The sequence below is a fragment of the Bufo gargarizans genome, chromosome 4 (assembly GCF_014858855.1).
Source record: "Bufo gargarizans isolate SCDJY-AF-19 chromosome 4, ASM1485885v1, whole genome shotgun sequence".
Taxonomy (NCBI): Eukaryota; Metazoa; Chordata; class Amphibia; order Anura; family Bufonidae; genus Bufo; species Bufo gargarizans.
In genome coordinates, this window is record NC_058083.1 from 528,417,442 (window position 1) to 528,438,260 (window position 20,819).

Here is a 20,819-nt window from a genome sequence, read left to right on the forward strand (position 1 = left end):
TCTCACATGACATCACTCTTATCTCTAGTAATAAACCAGGGAAATGTCTGGAAAGGTGAAGGATTCTTAGAATCTCTGTAGTAATCGGCGTCTCCCCATACACAGGATTACACAGTAGTGAAGAAGTCGTCTGGTGAGTGTGTGACACCCCGTGTGTCAGGAGGATGGAGCAGGACCCAGAGCCCCATCACCGAGCCTCCACCTCATTCCCTGATACATGAGCAGAAGATCCTAGAACTTACCACCAGGATCACTGAGCTGCTGAGCGGAGAGGTGAGCGCTGCTGGGAATGCTGGGACATTATACAATAACGCCAAGGGAGAGGTCTGGTAATGACTGTGTCCTTGTGTTGTCAGGTTCCTATAAGGTGTCAGGATGTCGCTGTCTATTTCTCCATGGAGGAGTGGGAGTATTTAGAAGAACACAAGGATCTGTACAAGAATGCCATGATGGAGAATCACCAGTCCCTCACATCACCGGGTAAGAGGAGACCCTCCATGACATGTAGAGGAGAGAACAGTTTTGAGAGTCACCTAGATTTACTCATCATTAAATATAAGTGAATTTCTTGAAATTACTTTAGCGTCTGATTCATCTGAATCGAAAGTGCCCCGATTGCCCTCAAAAGTCTTATATGACACTGTGAGATCACCTTGTACTGTATCCAATCCATACCAAGCTCTTTAAAGGGTTTGTGCAGCCATATAAAAACTACTTAGAGATAATTATGTTTCCCTAAAGCAATTCGCTTACTAACAGTAAAGTAGTTCCAGTTTGGACTCTAACTCCCCTTTTTGACCCCCAGTCACGGGGTCTGCTGATCATGTGACTTCCTCCACTTGTAGCCACGCTCCCTTAGACAACAGGTACAGTGCTCAGTCAGTATCGTTGGACATCCTAAAAGCCCCATCCCCTTAGATCGATTGCATCATGGCGAGAAGACACACTCTTTGATGGATTGCATCATCGCTAGAAGCCTGGTCCCCTTAGATGGATCATATAATTGCCAGAAGCCTGGTCCCCTTATATGAATCGTATCATCACTTGGAGCAAGTTCCTGCTAGTTTCAGTAGAGCAGGCACACAGAGGACACTGAGCGCTGCTACACTACTATCAGCATGAATCAAGTCATTGAGACAAATTCACTTGAGATACATTGACAGCAGTGCTCCGTGACCTCTGTGTACCTGCTCTACTGAAACTAGCAGGCGCTTGCCCCAAGCAATGATACGATCCATCTCAGGGGCGGGGCTTCTAGGCTGCCCAACTTTACTGACCTCAAAAGATAGGCACGCTCCCGTCTAAGGGGGTGTGGCAACAAGTGGAGGAAGTCACATTATCGGATGTGTGTACTCTGGGTCACGTGACTGGAGGTCAAAAAGGGGAGTTGGAGCCCAAACTGAAATGACTTTACTATTAGTAAGTAAATTGCTTTAGGGAAACATAATTATTTCTAAGTAGTCTCAGTCTAGCATACTGATGGTACCTTCTTACAACAAACAGACCTTGCCCGGCACGATGCAGCACAAGGCAAGGGGAGCATTGGAGCAAGGAAATGCTCAAATGCTCCACTCCTACATGGTAAAGGAGTGAAAAGGAGCTTATATCCGGGTTCAGACAACCCCTTTAAGTAATTTTCATCTATAGTCCACTTGGCATGATGAGGGGTTCACTCGTTTAAGTAGCTGGAACAGGAAAGGGCAAAATGTTCAGAAATGTATGTAAAATGTGCAGATACATATTTATCCTTTCATATTAGAGACACCAAAGAGATGTTGTCTTATGTAGTCTTCATAGGCCACTCTTAGTACAAGGCCTGTGCACCAAAAAGTGAATTTTTATATTTTAGGTAGAATATACACCAGTTTTATGGTCAGCGGCATAACTATAATTCACATGGTCCCATAGCAAAATTAGACCACCTAGTGTAAGAAAATGAAAACGACAGCATATTATAGCATATATAATAATACATAATAGCGTTTATAACAAAACCCACATTATAGCACCTGACAGAACCCCCTAACCTCTTGGCCTATAGCAAGTACTATGGCTATAGTTACGCTGATGTTTCGGTTGTTGTTATTGTTACATTTCTCAGACCACGTAGACCTCACCCAACACAACAGAAATTACCAAAAAAAGGCCTTCAGAGGCTTTATTTTCTGAGGAGTCTGAAGAAGGCACAACTCCCAAAACAGCTGCTAGTCAATTTTTACAGGTGCACCATAGAATCTTTTATCACATACTGCATTACAGTGTGGTACTCCGGCTGCTCTTCTGAGGACAAGAAGACCCTCAAGCGCATCATCAGAATGGCTGGCAGAATCACTGGTACTCAGTTACCATCACTGGATGACATCTTCACTGCTCGCTGCAGCAACAGGGCAAAAATTATCTGCGGGGATCCAACTCACCCCGGCCACAGCCTTTTCATTCCCCTACCCTCTGGTAGGCGTCTTAGAGCCCTACATGCCCGCACCACTAGGCTGAAGAACAGTTTTTACCCCAAATCAATCAGTCTCCTAAATGCTCAGAGATTATTGCCCCTTCCTAGGATAGAAACTACCACAGACTGAAAGTGACTGCTGCATTCATGAACCCATGATGACCTCTTGTCTGCAGTGGTGTCTGAATCAGTGTGTGTATATATACTCATAAGCACTTCCTACTTTGCTCTTGCTATATATATGCTGTGAACTGTGAATAGTAATGCCCTCTAGTGCAATGTTTTTTTTTTTCTAGTGTAATGCTTTAGTTTAAATGTCAGTTCTTGTTCCTCTGTCCATGGCATCTAGGATTGCTCCAAACAACATTTCATTGTATTGTACAGTGACAATAAAGGCATCTTATCTTATCTATTTCAGAGAAGGGAGAAAAGTTGCAAATTGTTATGCTAAAGTGGGCTTGCATAAAAATATGGGACTGTTCTATGCCAGAAAACTGGTGTAGAAGTAGAACTATGTATGATTTCCCCCCCATGGTATTTTCTATGGCCTTTCTTTACTAACTGAAATTGTTGTGTGTCCTGTTTTCTTACATCTTTTATTTACTTTGTTTCCTTTCTTAGCTTTGTCTCAATAAAGGTTGATTGATTAAAAAAATCAATTAATTTCTCTGTGAAAAAACAAACATTTTGTATCTTTTTCCAGGTGAAGACGGGATGAGCGACTCCCATGGACATCTCCATTTATCTTCCTGTCATGAAGCAGAAGATAATACCACACAAGATAATTCAATAACTCCTAATGTACCCTCAGTCCTTCACAGCGGAGATCTATACACCGATACCGCTGGTCACAAGAAACCTTCAGCTAATCAATCATTGAATTTCAAACATATAACTGAACATAGATGGGGGGAAATATTTTTACCTGGGAAACATTTTAAAAAGAAATCTAATCACAAAGATAATGGGACATTTTCATGCGCAGAATGTGGAACATTTTTTACCAGGAAATTTCTTTTAGTTAGACATCAAAGAACTCACAAAGTGGAGAAGCCATATTCATGTTCAGAATGTGGGAAACGTTTCATGTGGAAGAGTTCTCTCAAAAAACATCAGAGAAACCACACAAGGGAGAAGTATTTTTCATGTTCAGAAGATGAGAGATGCTTTACCCAGAAATCAGATCACACAAGCAAAAAGGTGTTTTCATGTACAGAATGTGGAAAACGTTTTAACCATGAATCAAAACTCGTGCGACATCTAAGAAGTCACTCAGGAGAGAAACCATTTTCATGCTCAGAATGTGGGAAATGTTTCAGCCAGAAATCATTTCTTGAGGAACATCTAAGAATTCACACAGGAGAGAAGCCGTTTTCATGCTCAGAATGTGGAACACATTTTGCCCATAAATCAACTCTTCTTCATCACCAGAGTACTCACAAACGAGAGAAGTCATTTTCATGTTCAGAATGTGGGAAATGTTTTACCCAGAAATCAAATCTTGCGAAACATTTACAATGTCACTCAAGGGAAAAGCCGTTTTCTTGTTCAGAATGTGGAAAGTGTTTTAGCCACGATTCAAAACTTGTGAGACATCTAAGAACTCACACAGGAGAGAAGCCATTTTCTTGCTTAGAATGTGGGAAAAGTTTTACCCAGATGGAGGGTCTTATTAGACATCAGACAACTCACACAGGGGAAAAGTCATTTTCATGTTCACAATGTGGGAAATGTTTTAGCCAGAAATGGGCTCTTGTTAGACATCGGCGAACTCACACAGGAGAGAAGCCATTTTCATGTTCTGAATGTGAGAAGTGTTTTAGTCAGAAATCATTTCTTGAGGAACATCTAAGAATTCACACAGGAGAGAAGCCGTTTTCATGCTCAGAATGTGGAACACATTTTGCCCATAAATCAACTCTTCTTCATCACCAGAGTACTCACAAACGAGAGAAGTCATTTTCATGTTCAGAATGTGGGAAATGTTTTACCCAGAAATCAAATCTTGCGAAACATTTACAATGTCACTCAAGGGAAAAGCCGTTTTCTTGTTCAGAATGTGGAAAGTGTTTTAGCCACGATTCAAAACTTGTGAGACATCTAAGAACTCACACAGGAGAGAAGCCATTTTCTTGCTTAGAATGTGGGAAAAGTTTTACCCAGATGGAGGGTCTTATTAGACATCAGACAACTCACACAGGGGAAAAGTCATTTTCATGTTCACAATGTGGGAAATGTTTTAGCCAGAAATGGGCTCTTGTTAGACATCAGATGACTCACACAGGGGAAGAACCATTTTGATGTTTAGAAGGTGGAAAACATTTTAACTGGAAATGGGTTCTTGTTAGGCATCTAAAAAAGCACACAAGGGACAAACCATTATAATGTTCAGATTGTAGGAAATGTGGAAGATTTGGAGCATCAATGCAAGACCTGCTGCCTAACAGTTCCTTCTGATGTATATACTACAAAGAATACAAGTCACATGCCCTGGGACCATTAAAGGGGGTTGTCTTACCTCGAACATTGGTGGCATATTGCTAGGATAACAATAAAAAATGCAGCACTCTTCTTTGCAAATCCTTTCTGTGGTTTATTAACTGAACTTAGTGACGTTTCGACTTTATCCAGCAATCAAATGAGTGTTACACACCAATCATCTGATCAATAAAGTATGCAAATATGCCATAGTGCCAACCCCCTCAGCATCTTAGGCTTGTAGACATATAAATATATCCAATTTGGTTTGTTAACAAAAATGGATGCATTATACAGATGAGCAAACCAGTTCGTAACAAACCGGTTTCATTACAAATTTCCCAAAAAATTGATCCACAAGACAAATCCAAAGCTTTTTAGGTTGGGGGACAGGGCTTGCCCTGGATGAGCCAATCGGTGGGGCAGCAGGCAGGAAGGTGCCCTTGCAGAACGGGCAGAGGGTAGATGGGTGTAGAAATCTGTAGCAGAAAACAATCTTAGGACGGTATACAGTCACAATCAAGCTTCTATTCTAGTGTCAGGGACATTTTAGGGAAAGGCTAGAACGAAGAAGAATTGTGTAGAATAGAGAAAGGCAGGGAAAGCTTTTAGCCACGGAGTCCGTAGTAAGGAGCTAAGGCTGGGTATTCTAGGCAGTGCCTTCTAGCAGCTGTTAATGCCTTATAAAACAACTGCAGGAGAACCTCAAAAACACCTACCCTTTTCCCATTTGAAACAAAAACACAGCTTCTTTTTCCAAATCTGAGTTCAAGTTTTTTTGTGGGGGGGAATAAGCTTAATACAACTGTACAACACGTGGGGAGCGTTTTAAATCTGAGTGAAAACACCAGGAATAGTAGGCCAAACTATTTTACCAGGCATCTCCAGGCAGTTCAGGTGTTTTTTTTTTTTGCTTTGCAGAAATGCCAATACAAGTGTACAACGTGTGTTTTACAATCCAGAGGGTAGCATTTTAAATCTCTAAGTGAAAACACCGAAAATACTAGGGCATCTCCAGACAGTTCAAGTGTTTGTGGTGGTGGTGGGGGGAGAATAATCACATAGTAGGTTGACAACTTCTGTTTTACACTAGAGGAAGCTTTTTTTTTCTGAATTTGCATATTTGTATGCACATAACACATTAGGCCCAAATGTGTTAGTGGTGACGGTACTGTATTATTTCCAAAGTAAATTGTCAATATCAGTGTCTTCAGTGTGTTTGTACAAGGAAGGGCATTTTATAGCTCCTCTCTGTTTAAGTTCAAGAAAACAGACTTGCAAACTGTTCCATACTTTGTGTGACTGTGCACATTAAGCCAAATGTCAGGAATATGGAAGGGTTCCAAACAAAAGTCCCAGGGCCAGAATGTGGGTAGTAGCAGCACCAGCTATCCAACCAGAAGTAGTAGTAGGCCACAGTTCTCCATGGTTTTGGAAAGATGCAACATTATCATTGAGGAGAAATGGAATGAGATTGTGGATTGGATGGCTCTCTTCTCCTCTCAGTCACAGCAGGATGACATGGAGGTGACTTAAGTCTGACACCATACCTTGTAGTCGGGGGTCACTGCATTCCTCTGACTCTTCCTCCTTGCTGCCCCAGAGAAGCCTTTCACTGCTGTACTCTCTGCCTTTCTTTCTCCTTCCTAGTGGGAAGCCTTTTTTTTTTTCCAAAGAAGAGGCAACAAAACCCAACCATGCCCTAAGGCAGATAGTCAAGAAAGTCTCCCTGTCGAGGACTTGTGTGAGAGCTATCAGCTTTTAGATTGCTCTGAGGAGGAGGTGGGGGAATCCAATCATTGCTGTGTTGCTGGTGGTAAAAGAGGCACCCGACACTAGTGATGGGGGCAGCGACAGTGGCATTCAGGGCAAATACATTTCAGGGAATCGGGAGGGGGCCAAGGAGCCCACCATGCAATATCACTTCCCTTGAAAAAGCATTACGCGAAAAGCAAGTCGGGGAGTGGACTGGTGGTGCTTGGATGGTCTTGAGGTCTGGATTGTGGTCAGTATACATTGCAATATTGTCCTTATTAATTTTTCTTTTTTTCATATGTCACCGATTGCAGTGATTTACTTTAGCTTCATATAGCTTTTGTTTTTTTCATATCGCTTGATCATATGACTTTTGTGTGCCACATTGTGACGTTAGCGATACACATTGTATATTTTTTTATTAACTTGTGCTGCTGATCGCATTTTGCACTTTATTCCTTGACCTGCCAATCATGCACCACCAGCCCCAGTGCTTTTTTAAATTGTTTTTTAACTTTGTGTTTTGTCAATCGTGAGTATTTATGTGATTACAATAAAGTTGTGTATGGTTTCATTACACTTTGCGTTGGGATATTATTTCATACTGTTCAGTGGGTATCTATATATTCCTTTTGGTTGGGTATGCTATGATATATGGATCTGTGACATTCATATGGGAATTAGTTTTGGTATTTCATGATATATCACAGCCTGATAAAAATTGCAGGGAAGGTGAGGACTCTCATGTTGATTGTATTGTTGGACAGGACCTGGGAGCCGGATTGGGGTGCTGAGGACAAAGCAACATCAGAGGAGGATAGTGGTGGCAGCAATAAAGAGTAGATGCAACATATGGCCAGATCTGCTTCGGGAACTGGTGACTGTTCTTTGTAGTCTAACTTGTTTATTGATCAACTAGTTGTACTCTCTGAGCGGTGCGCGTGAGTGAGAGATTGTACAAGTGCGATTGATTTATAAAACAGGATTGTTGATTGGCAAAACAGGACTGTTTGGTAAAACTACAAGAATACAAATAACATGTATAAGTATAAAGCATAGCATGTAGTATAACATTTGCATAACACTGAAGCACATGGTAAAATGGCTGCCTATACATAAGATCACATGTCTACCGTAGAAACTCCCTGAGTAACAATTATAACTAACTGAACAGTTCTGAATAACAGAATATCCCTGAAACAAAGATAGATCTCTCACCAGATATGATTTTACAAGGAAGGTGGAGTTTAAGAAGGAGATATGCAGAAGGAAAGCTCTGCTGATGTGCCCTGGAGACTGGAGGCTTCTTTTTCCCAGGATGCTTTGCACCACCCACAATGCTTTGCACCACCCATGCAGCAGTCTTTGTAAGAAGAAAAACAAAGCGTAATACAATTTAACACCGCTACATGGTGCTATAACCACACTAATCACTACAGAAATACCAAGACTCTGGCAGACATGATCTGGAATCATTTTCCCTAGCCCTGCTGGGCAGAACAAGCCCACTGGGTCAATGTTTTTTGTGGAGTGCCGGGCGCCATGTAACGAGCACTTACCACTTTTACCTAGTTCAGGTGTGGTATAGCGGACGGGCGACAGGCCAGCCAATAGCAGCATTAGGGTATTGAGGCCTAACCTATCAGAAAACACGTTGTAGTCTTTCTATCTATTTAAAAGACCATCCTCACCATACCAGCCAGTACCCCCTTGAAAAAGCTAACGCGAAACGTGCGGCGTTGGGGAGTGGACTGGTGGTGGTCGTGTGCGGTGTACAAGTTAGGTTGGTCAGTATTTGCTATGTGTCTATTATATTTTGTAGCTTCCCTGCTCTAGTCAATTTTTGTGGTGTGTACCATCACCCACATGATCAAGTGTTTGTTGTATATACTTGTCGATGAATTTTGTTATCATGTCTTATTGAGCCATAGTGGTCTGGTTTAATTAACCTCTCTACTAGCGACCAACCACGATTATTGCACTTGCACTTTTTTTAATACACACCGACACCCCACCATCGGTCCTCTTGTTTTTTTTATATTTTTAATGTATTGTGGCTTGTGTTAATTGTTTATTGTGATTTGTGTCAATTATGTTATTTTGTGATTACTTTGGTCTTACATGCGCTTTTGTACTTCAAGTGACCCATTATCTTCTGTTGGTTTTGTTAAAGCCACACTTAATTAGGGCATTTAAGATACACTCTGGTGTTCCGAATCAATGTACCCTCAGGGGGTTAATATCCACGCGTGGCTAGAAAGACTGAACACTGACACAGAAGTTGGTCAAAGCAATCTTACTGTCTAACTTTATTACATGAGGTAGACATATATATATCTTCAGAAGAGGGCAGTCCTCACTGAGACACAACCCATTGTTTCATTGGTCAAAGGGAAAAAGAGATAAGAGAAACAGAGATAACACTCAACATCTGCGCAGTGGGTACCACCTTGGAATGTTAAGCTAATTGTAAACATCTAAGGTTCTCCATTTTGTAATGGTGGAGGTATAACACTACTACTGCATACGTCATATGTGACACTTCAAAGAGGTGCTTCTCTATAGGCAGTGAACAACATATATCATCAAGTCATATGATTGGTTTACACATTCCACCACACTCCATGGGACACCTGCAGAAAGGTGAGAAATCAGACACTGCCCGCAGCACTTTGCCCCCCCCCCCCTTCCTCTCCTGCTTGAGACAAAGAGAGAGGTGGGAGGGAGGCACTTGGAGAAGAAAAAGTTTAACTCATCACAGTCCTAGATATACAAGAACATAGAATAAAATTCACACATCTTTAACAGTAAAATTCACACATCTTTAACAGTTTCAATGTTTTTTGCGTCAGTGGCGAGGCAGTACTCCAGCAACAAGGCCAGGTCCTTTTGACCCTCCCATGATTGTGTTGGCCTAGCTCTCAAAGCAGGTGCTTATTCACCTCCTCCATCACCAACAGTAGCAGGGCATGGCGTCTCTCCAACTCCCCCTCCTTCCTATCGAATGTGTCAAGTCAAACGTTGTCATGCAGTGTTGGTGCTGACTTCATGCAGCAAACATCCCACTGGCTGTCACCCCCCCCCCCCCCCCAATTCCAACTGGGCAAGGTGTTCAGCGACAATGGGCACAACATCATGGCCGCCCTGAACCTGGACGAAATAACACATGCTCCCTGCATGGAACATTTCATCAACCTAGTCATACAACACAAAAAGTGCACTGGCTTGCACAAGGTGCTGGCAATGTCCAGGAGACTGTCTCACATTTCATCCATTCTTACATGGTGAGAAATGCTCCCCTGGACTCGCAGAGACAGAACAGCCTGCCGCTACATTGATTGATCCATGGAAAGGTGCGAATGGTTTTGTCCTTCACGAAACAGCCTCTACAGGGAGCATGTGTTGTTTCAAGGCCAGGCAGTGGCAGCTCGTCTGAGACACCTCTTGGGTGCAGAACCCCTCGAAGATGCCACAAAATTTGTCAGTAGGGACAACTGCGACATTAGCGATCTCATCCCCCTCATATTTATCTGAGAACAGACGACACTCACACAGCAGAGGATGATGGGAGAAGAAGAACGCATCTTGCTGCCTCCCCTGTAGCTGTTGGGGACCCACAAAAATAAACTGCCATGGAGGAGGAGGATGATGATGAGGAACTGCCACTGCAAGAGGAGGATGATGACGATGGCACCCAATCATCTCAATGGGGGGAGGATCTGGAAAATATTGGCTCCTTGGGCACGCAGGCCAGAATGGCGAGCTGTATGCTCTGATACGCACTGACAGGTGTATCATTGACATCAACCAGTCTAATGATTATTGGATAGCCCTGCTTTTAGACCCTCGTTATCAAAGCAAAATAGGGGAATGTTTTCATCCCTCTGAAATGGAGGCCAAGTTACGTTATTACCTGGAAACACTGGGGAAGATTTATCAAAACTGATGCAAAGCAAAACTGTCTTAGCTGCCCACAGGAACCAATCAGATTGATGCTTTGATTTTGCAAAGGAGCTCTGAAAAATTAAAGGTGGAATCTGATTGGTTGCTATGGGCAATTAAGCTAGTTTCGCTTTGCACCAGTTTTGATAAATCTCCCCCTTTGTGTACGCGGCTTGCTGCAGCTTTCGATGAGCAGATGCCTGCCACCAGTATGTCTGATAGGAGGGCCCCTCTCCTCCCCCTGCAGAGTCAACCACCCTCCCTGCCAAAAGTAGCAGCCATTTCAGTCTCCTCAACATGATGGAGCCGTTTTTTCATGTGCCACACCAGACTGAGGCCAATCACACCTCAATGCCCAGGTTCAGGCCTACCTACATTCTGGCCTATCTTCGGCACATACCCTGTACCTGATCACATAGATATCTGGAAAAGGCAGATTGAAACAGTTGCCCGAACTGGCACAGTACGCTCTCTTTCTTCTTTCATGCCCAACCTCCAGTCTCATCTCGGAGAGGGTTTTTAGCATCACAGGGGGTCATGGTAACAGCCAGACAGACCAATTTGTCCTCCACTAGTGTCCAAAACATCCCTTTTGTCAAAATAAACCAAGCCTGGAATCTGGAGGATTTTCACACTCCTCCGGCTGAGGCAGATGAATAGATATTGCCACTGTTGCTATCTGCCTGCCTACCATCATGTTCTGTACAGCTGCTGCTGCCATCATGCTACTGCTGCTGTGTGCCTGCCAACATGTAACATATGGCTGCTGCCACCACCGCCGCAGCTGCTACTTCTCGCTGCTATTCCTCTACTGCCAACACTACACATCCACTGCGGCCACTATATCCGTACCCTTTCCACATCCACCCTGCACTGCTGATGCTCCCAATTAAAAAGGAGAATTTTTCTAGGCTGTTCTCCTTCTGACAATAAACAGGCAGACATTATTTTTGGACACTTGGTCCCAACAAGCCACGGTTTTTCTTTTTTGTTTTTCCCATAACACCACGTGCATTTATACACCATCTGCCCCCAATAAGGGCCAATTTTTGAAAGCTTTAGAATGTGAAGACGCATAACACATGTGCTGGCGGCGCGCGGTGTTTCTTTAAACGCAGCTTTTCGTTAACTCTGTCAAACATGCGTTTACCCATAACTACAAACTGGATTCCAAAAAAGTTGGGACACTACACAAATTGTGAATAAAAACTGAATGCAATGATGTGGAGATGGAAAATGTCAATATTTTATTTGTAATAGAACGTAGATGACAGATCAAACGTTTAATCCGAGTAAATGTATCATTTTAAAGGAAAAATACGTTGATTCAAATTTTCACGGTGTCAACAAATCCCAAAAAAGTTGGGACAAGTAGCAATAAGAGGCTGGAAATAGTAAATTTGAGCATAACGAAGAGCTGGAAGACCAATTAACACTAATTAGGTCAATTGGCAACATGATTGGGTATAAAAAGAGCTTCTCAGAGTGGCAGTGTCTCTCAGAAGCCAAGATGGGTAGAGGATCACCAATTCCCACAATGCGCGCAGAAAGATAGTGGAGCAATATCAGAAAGGTGTTACCCAGCGAAACATTGCAAAGACTTTGCATCTATCATCATCAACTGTGCATAACATCATCCGAAGATTCAGAGAAGACCCTGCATTTTTCAACAAGATAATGCCAGACCACATTCTGCATCAATCACAACATCATGGCTGCGTAGGAGAAGGATCCGGGTACTGAAATGGCCAGTCTGCAGTCCAGATCTTTCACCTATAGAGAACATTTGGCGCATCATAAAGAGGAAGGTGCAACAAAGAAGGCCCAAGACGATGGAGCAGTTAGAGGCCTGTATTAGACAAGAATGGGAGAGCATTCCTATTTCTAAACTTGAGAAACTGGTCTCCTCGGTCCCCAGACGTCTGTTGAGTGTTGTAAGAAGAAGGGGAGATGCCACACAGTGGTGAAAATGGCCTTGTCCCAACTTTTTGGGGATTTGTTGACACCATGAAATTCTGATTCAACATATTTTTCCCTTAAAATTGTACATTTTCTCAGTTTAAACTTTTGTTCCGTGATTTATGTTCTATTCTGAATAAAATATTAGAAGTTGGCGCCTCCACATCATTGCATTCAGTATTTATTCACGATTTGTATAGTGTCCCAACCTTTTGGGAATCCGGTTTGTATGTACGTCAGTGTCACTCAGACATGATTTGCAATTATATTGCCATTGCGTTCAAGAGCTTAGGGAGGGGGAGAGAAAAAAAAGATAAAGGAGGGAAATTTATCATGAGGGGAAAAGTCAGTTTTGCTGGAGTCTGTGTTGCTGTACTTTATGCCACATTTATTAAATGTTCCATATTACTTGATACATTTGTTCTAAGGCTACATTCACACGACCGTATGTGTTTTGCAGTCCGCAAATTGCAGAGCCGCAAAAAATACAGATTATGTCCGCATGGCATCCGTTTGTTTTGCGGATTCATTGTAACAATGCCTATCCTTGTCCGCAAAACGGACAAGAATATGACATGTTCTATTTTTTTTGCTGGGCTATGGAACGGACATATGGATGCAGATAGCAAACGGTGTGCTGTCCGCATTTTTTGAGGACCCATTGAAATGAATGGGTCTGCATCCTATCCGTAAAAAAAACAAAACGGACACGGAAACGAAACACTTTTGTCTAGAGAAGTTCCTCCAGTTTTCCTGTTCCACCCTCCTACTGGACTTTTTTTTTTAGAAAAGTCTCAATGATAAATCTGGAGTGAAACTCATTAACATAGCTAACCACACCCACTTTTCCACTTTTGCAAAAAAAAATATATAAAGATTTAATAATTACAAGAATAATTGCTGCTGTAATTTGCCCACTGGCTCCTGGTACTACCCATACGGTACAGGTAGGTTTAGCGTTAGGTCCCGTGCCACTTTAGAAACCTTGGCGCGGTGCGCGGGCTCAGGTATGTCCTTAATATAAGAATATACTGGCTAAAGTCTCATTTTCAACATCAGTGTGAGGGTTTAGTCAGATGTTACTGTTTGCATCCACCACAGTAGTGCACCTATTCTTGAAATTATTTATTCTATATATCATTCCACATCCACACATTTTGCCATCTGGTGTGGGATGTCTCTGTGGCACTTGTGGTCTGCTGTAGGCATCCTCCGCTGTATGCAATTTTTGCTGGGGATCGACTTTAGCAACAGACCACAAGCGCAGTATCTGCTCCCCCGAGTATAAATGCACAACTGCATTGGAGGTTGAGCATTTCCTGTCTTTAGAGACCACGTATTTTGTCATTTAAATTACAAAAACAAAAAAAAGATGCAAAATTTTGCGCAAGCAAGTGCAAAAAGTCGCAAAAGCCTTTTTCACACCAGAATTCTAGAGTGAAGGTATGATAAATCGGGGCCAAAATGTTTTCCTAAAAATTGGGTGTTATATACCAATTTCCAGGGCAATTGGAGCCACTTTATTTTGGGTACAATCAATTCGGGTCTGCTGGTCCCCAGGATCTCTTGGCCTGTGGCCTTTGCATAGTTCATTGTATTAGTGATGGGCTTTTTAGTTGCATTAAGTAGTACATATGGATTTTGGTAAACAGCAAACATTTAACATCTAGGGTCATTTATCAAACTGGTGTAAAGTAGAACTGGCTTCATTGCCCCATAGCAACCAATCAGATAGATCCTTTCGTTTTTCCAAAGTAGCTGTCAAAAATGAAAGGTGGAATCTGATTGGTTGCTATGGGCAACTTTTTTTTCTGACATGTCAGGCTGTTGTCATGTGGTATCGGCGTCGGCGTCTGGTGCGTCGCTGCGCGGCGCGTGACGTCAGACGCCGGCGCATGCGCGTGACGTCAGACGCCGGCGCAGATGCTGACGGGGCGGGCCTCCAGGAAGAGGCGCGTATGGTGTCACTACCAGAGCTTTGAGACGTTCTCAAAGCTCTGTGTCTCCACCCCTGTGATGATGTCACTTAGGGTTGGAGGTTTTCTCACTGTTCTGTTTCTCCGCCCCTGTGATGAGCTCTTACTCCCAGCTGTCTCTCCTGCGTTTGATTTCTCTGCCTTTAAATCACCCCTCCTCCTATTGCAGGGCGTGGATTATATTTCTCTTTTCAGTTGTAGCTCTGTCTTGAGTATCTTCACTCCTTTAGCTACTAGTTCTCTGGACCTGAGTTCTGCTGCTGCAAGCACTCCGGATATTGCCAGCGGTCCTTGGATCCGTCTTCTCTGCGGCTGCAGCTCCATCAGCTAAGTGTGCAGACTTTGTTATGTACCTGGTGATCTCCTGACTGGATCTGAGGTGGCCCCGGTTCCCTCCATATTCTGTGCAGGGCATCGGTGGCCGTGCCCCTTCCACTATTGTAGGGGTTATAGGGCTCATCAGTCTAAGGTACGCGGGCATGCCTCGTTCCACCATTTGGATCCGGGCATGTGCTTTAGCAGCATAGGGAGAGTGTTGAGGGTCTGACAGGGGTCACCCTTTCTCTTCCCTAGTTTGGGGTCCGGTCAGTAGCTCTTTTTACTGTGTATACTCTTGTTACCCTTAAACAGCCGTGACATTATAATCCACCAAAACCGTCCTTGTTGACATGGATCCGCTTTCTGACCTGGTTGACCGCATGCAGGGTCTTTCTTTGGAAGTAGCGGATCTCCGTCAATCTCTGACTCAGCTACAAGCATTGGGCTCTGCTCCGGCTCATGGAGTCTGTTGCGAGCCAAAGGTCTCACTTCCGGAAACGTTCTCCGGGGGCAGTGAGAATTTTGTTCGCTTCAGAGAGGCATGTAAACTCCATTTTTGTTTGTGTCCCCACTCCTCTGGTAATGAGGAACAGAGGGTGAGGATTGTCATCTCCCTGCTCAGAGGTAATGCTCAGACTTGGGCTTTTTCGCTGCCATCAGGGGATCCTTCCCTGCGATCCGTGGAGAGGTTTTTTGTGGCCCTGGGGCAGATATATGATGACCCGGATCGTGTTGCTCTGGCAGAATCGAACTTACGTGTTCTATGCCAGAACAAACTGTCTGCGGAGCTTTATTGTTCTGAATTTCGGAGATGGGCAGCTGATTCAGGCTGGAATGATGCTGCACTCCGAAGTCAGTTCTGTCATGGTCTCTCAGAGGATTTGAAAGATGCCTTTGCTTTCCATGAGAGACCAACATCCTTAGAGTCTGCCATGTCATTGGCGGTACGCCTTGACAGGCGTCTAAGGGAAAGAAACAAGACCTCTCCGTCCAGCCATTGTCAGTCTAGGGGCAATGGTGCGGACTCATTCAGTATGCAGGGGTCTCATCCTGTCTCGCTCCCCTCTGAGGAGGAGCCCATGCAGCTAGGCCGACTTGCCCCTGATAAAAGAGGATTTAGTCCTCAGAATATGGTGTGTTTTTGTTGTGGGGGCATAGGTCATTTGGCAAATGTTTGTCCGTCTAGGAGATTCCTGAACTGTACTAAGAGCGATAATAAGAGAAAAACCTCAAGAGGTAGATCATCAAGTTCTGCTTCATCTGCTACTTTGGGCAAAGTTGATGTGGGAATTGATGCTTTTCCTCTGACCTGCAGTTCCCGTTTTCTCCTGTCTGCCAGAGTGGCGCTAGAGAGCAAGGTCATTCCTTGTGAGATTTTTGTCGATAGTGGAGCGGCCGTCAATCTTATTGACACTCAATTTGTAGCCTTGCATGGTTTTCAGGTTTGTACATTAGAAAAGGATATACCTGTTTTTGCTATTGACTCTGCCCCACTCTCGCAGAGATCTCTGAAAGGCATTGTTCACAATATCCGGCTAGCTGTAGGTGACACTCATGTGGAGGAGATATCTTGTTTTGTCCTTAACGGATTGCCTTCTCCTCTAGTTTTGGGGCTACCCTGGCTCACTAGACATAACCCCACTATTGATTGGCAAGGAAGGCAAATAAATGAGTGGAGTGACTTTTGTAGAGAGAATTGTCTCACAGCCACTCTTGCAGAGGTGTCTACTAAAACTCTGCCATCATTTCTCTCTGATTTCTCGGATGTGTTTTCCGAGAGCGGTGTTCAGGAGCTACCTCCTCACCGGGAGTTTGACTGTCCCATTAACCTCATTCCCGGCGCCAAGCTGCCAAAGGCACGCCTCTACAATCTCTCACAACCGGAGAGACTCGCAATGCGAACCTATATCTCTGAGAGTCTCGAGAAGGGGCATATTCGTCCCTCAAAGTCGCCTGTTGCCGCGGGTTTTTTTTTTGTTAAAAAAAAAGATGGCTCTCTGAGACCTTGCTTAGATTTTAGGGAGCTGAACCGTATCACGATTCGCGATCCCTATCCCCTTCCTCTGATCCCGGACCTCTTCAACCAAATTGTTGGGGCCAAGGTGTTTTCCAAATTGGATCTGAGAGGCGCGTACAACCTGGTCAGGGTCAGAGAGGGGGATGAATGGAAAACGGCCTTTAATACCCCTAACGGGCATTTCGAGAATCTCGTTATGCCTTTCGGCCTGATGAATGCTCCGGCCGTCTTTCAGCATTTTGTTAATAGTATTTTCTATCATTTAATGGGGAAATTTGTATTGGTGTATCTTGATGATATTTTGATTTTTTCCCCTGATGTTCAGACTCATCAGGATCATCTTTTTCAGGTCCTGCAGATACTGCGGGAAAATAAACTGTATGCCAAGCTGGAGAAATGTCTTTTTATGGTATCAGAGATTCAATTTCTGGGTTTTCTCCTCTCTGCTTCTGGTTTTCGCATGGATCCGGAGAAGGTCCGTGCTGTGCTGGAGTGGGAGCTTCCTGAAAATCAGAAGGCATTGATGCGCTTTCTGGGTTTTGCTAACTACTACAGAAAGTTCATTTTGAATTATTCCTCTATTGTCAAACCCCTTACTGACATGACAAAAAAGGGGACGGATTTTTCCTCTTGGTCGGAGGAGGCGCTTGCAGCCTTTTCTAAGATTAAAGAGAGTTTTGCGTCTGCTCCCATCTTGGTGCATCCCGATGTTTCCTTACCTTTTATTGTTGAGGTGGATGCTTCCGAGGTGGGTGTGGGTGCAGTTTTGTCCCAGGGCCCCTCTCCTGCCAAATGGCGACCTTGTGCCTTTTTCTCTAGAAAACTCTCCCCGGCAGAGAGAAACTATGATGTGGGAGATAGGGAGTTGTTGGCCATCAAGTTGGCTTTCGAGGAATGGCGCCATTGGTTGGAGGGGGCCAGGCACCCTATCACCGTTTTTACCGACCATAAGAATCTGGCGTACCTGGAGTCGGCCAGGCGTATGAATCCGAGACAGGCCAGATGGTCTCTGTTCTTCTCCAGATTTAATTTTGTTGTTACTTTCCGCCCTGGGATCAAGAATGTGAAGGCTGATGCTCTCTCTCGCTGTTTTCCGGGAGGAGGAAACTCCGAGGACCCGGGTCCCATTTTGGCGGAGGGGGTAGTTGTTTCTGCTCTATATTCCGATTTGGAGGCCGAGGTCCAGGCTGCCCAGTCTGAGGCACCTGCCCGTTGTCCCTCCGGGAAATTGTTCGTGCCTCCTGAGCTACGTCACAAACTCTTTAAGGAACATCATGATACAGTTCTTGCTGGTCACCCCGGGAGTAGAGCCACGGTAGATCTCATTGCTCGGAGATTTTGGTGGCCGGCTCTTCGTAAGTCTGTGGAGGGTTTTGTGGCGGCTTGTGAGACGTGCGCTCGCGCTAAGGTCCCTCGTTCACGACCTTCAGGTTCCCTTCTCCCGTTACCCATACCTTCCCGTCCTTGGACACACCTGTCCATGGACTTTATCACGGATCTTCCTCGTTCCTCGGGGAAGTCGGTGATCCTGGTGGTCGTGGACCGTTTTAGCAAGATGGCTCATTTCGTTCCTTTCCCTGGTTTACCCAATGCTAAAACGTTGGCGCAAGCTTTTGTCGATCATATTGTTAAATTGCACGGCATTCCCTCTGAGATTGTTTCCGATAGAGGCACGCAGTTTGTGTCCAGGTTCTGGAAGGCTTTCTGTTCTCGCCTGGGGGTTCGGCTGTCCTTCTCTTCTGCTTTTCACCCGCAGTCGAATGGTCAGACTGAGCGCCTCAATCAGAATCTGGAGACATATTTGCGCTGTTTTGTGGCAGAGAACCAGGAGGATTGGTGTTCATTTCTCCCTCTTGCTGAGTTTGCTTTGAACAACCGTCGTCAGGAATCTTCTGATAAGTCACCATTTTTTGGTGCATATGGGTTCCATCCGCAGTTTGGGACATTCTCGGGAGGGGCTCTTTCTGGTTTACCTGAGGAGGAGAGATTTTCCTCGTCTTTGTCTACCATTTGGCAAAAGATTCAGAGTAATCTCAGAAAGATGAGTGAGAAGTATAAGCGTGTGGCTGATAAGAGACGTGTGCCTGGTCCGGACCTGAATGTGGGTGATCTGGTGTGGTTGTCTACAAGAAATATTAAACTGAAGGTTCCCTCCTGGAAATTGGGTCCCAAGTTTATTGGGCCTTATAAAATTTTGTCAGTCATCAATCCTGTTGCCTTCCGCCTTGATCTTCCACGGGTTTGGAAGATACATAATGTTTTTCACAGATCTCTCTTAAAACCATATGTCCAGCCCACGGTACCCTCCTCTTTGCCTCCTCCTCCGATTTTGGTTGATGGCAATCTGGAGTTTGAGGTTTCCAGAATTGTGGACTCTCGCATTGTCCGCGGTTCTCTTCAGTACCTCGTTCATTGGAAGGGTTATGGTCCTGAGGAGAGGATGTGGGTTCCGATCTCGGACATTAAAGCCACTCGCCTTATCAGGGCATTTCATAGGGCTCATCCTGGGAAGGTGGGTCCTGGGTGTCCGGAGTCCACCCGTAGAAGGGGGGGTACTGTCACTACCAGAGCTTTGAGACGTTCTCAAAGCTCTGTGTCTCCACCCCTGTGATGATGTCACTTAGGGTTGGAGGTTTTCTCACTGTTCTGTTTCTCCGCCCCTGTGATGAGCTCTTACTCCCAGCTGTCTCTCCTGCGTTTGATTTCTCTGCCTTTAAATCACCCCTCCTCCTATTGCAGGGCGTGGATTATATTTCTCTTTTCAGTTGTAGCTCTGTCTTGAGTATCTTCACTCCTTTAGCTACTAGTTCTCTGGACCTGAGTTCTGCTGCTGCAAGCACTCCGGATATTGCCAGCGGTCCTTGGATCCGTCTTCTCTGCGGCTGCAGCTCCATCAGCTAAGTGTGCAGACTTTGTTATGTACCTGGTGATCTCCTGACTGGATCTGAGGTGGCCCCGGTTCCCTCCATATTCTGTGCAGGGCATCGGTGGCCGTGCCCCTTCCACTATTGTAGGGGTTATAGGGCTCATCAGTCTAAGGTACGCGGGCATGCCTCGTTCCACCATTTGGATCCGGGCATGTGCTTTAGCAGCATAGGGAGAGTGTTGAGGGTCTGACAGGGGTCACCCTTTCTCTTCCCTAGTTTGGGGTCCGGTCAGTAGCTCTTTTTACTGTGTATACTCTTGTTACCCTTAAACAGCCGTGACATATGGGCTTTATTTAAACTCCATGAAGGTATGTATCAGTGTGGCTGGTATTGGTTGAGGAACCCCCTGAACTATAGGGACATTACCTTTAGCGAGGACCACCATATCCTCACACACCAACGAGCAGAGGAACATCTCTCCTTCTGCAGCATGGCAGTCCTGCACCATGGATGTCATTTTTCTAGGCTCTCATTTTAACCTATTGAGCCTGACTTTTCTGTAACCATATGACTGCATTGTTTTCATCTTTCTACCTGCGGGTACATTTGGCACATATTGTGTTTTTTCCTACATGTACTTATTTCCCCTGAGGAGTCGACACGACAGAAACGTGCCACGTCGGGAGGTCTGTAGAATTTGCATATTTTTTTAGCACTAGTGATCAGGTCCATAACTAGGGACAGGTATCCTGACGGGGTCGCCCTTTCTAGGGCGAGTGCTCTGTGTAGACAGGCAGTATGGGAGCAGCCCCCTTCCCCCAAGTATAGGGTGAAATAAGGCAAAGCATCATCTTCCCTGACTGCACGCCTACACAAGACTCCGTCTTACCCAGGCATCACGTCTGCTAATCCGATCCTAGCCACTTGGTTGGTCAGGTAAGACTGCTTGCGTCTATACAGGCGCAGCAAGAAAAAGAAGAAAATCCAGCTCTCTCCGGTGAAAAAATGAAAAACTTTAATCCAGCAAGTTTAAAATCCATACAGGTGTACAAATAGCA

General features: G+C 44.6%; 1 protein-coding gene across 1 annotated transcript; it reads left to right on the forward strand.

The window, feature by feature from the left end:
* The first annotated feature begins 232 nt into the window (after positions 1-232).
* On the forward strand, positions 233-7,261 carry LOC122934775 (zinc finger protein OZF-like). The gene is made up of 3 exons (XM_044290472.1): positions 233-273; positions 357-480; positions 3,153-7,261. The coding sequence occupies exons 2-3, from the start codon at positions 396-398 to the stop codon at positions 4,748-4,750; spliced, it is 1,683 nt and encodes a 560-aa protein (XP_044146407.1). The 5' UTR covers positions 233-273; positions 357-395; the 3' UTR covers positions 4,751-7,261.
* The last annotated feature ends 13,558 nt before the right edge of the window (positions 7,262-20,819 follow it).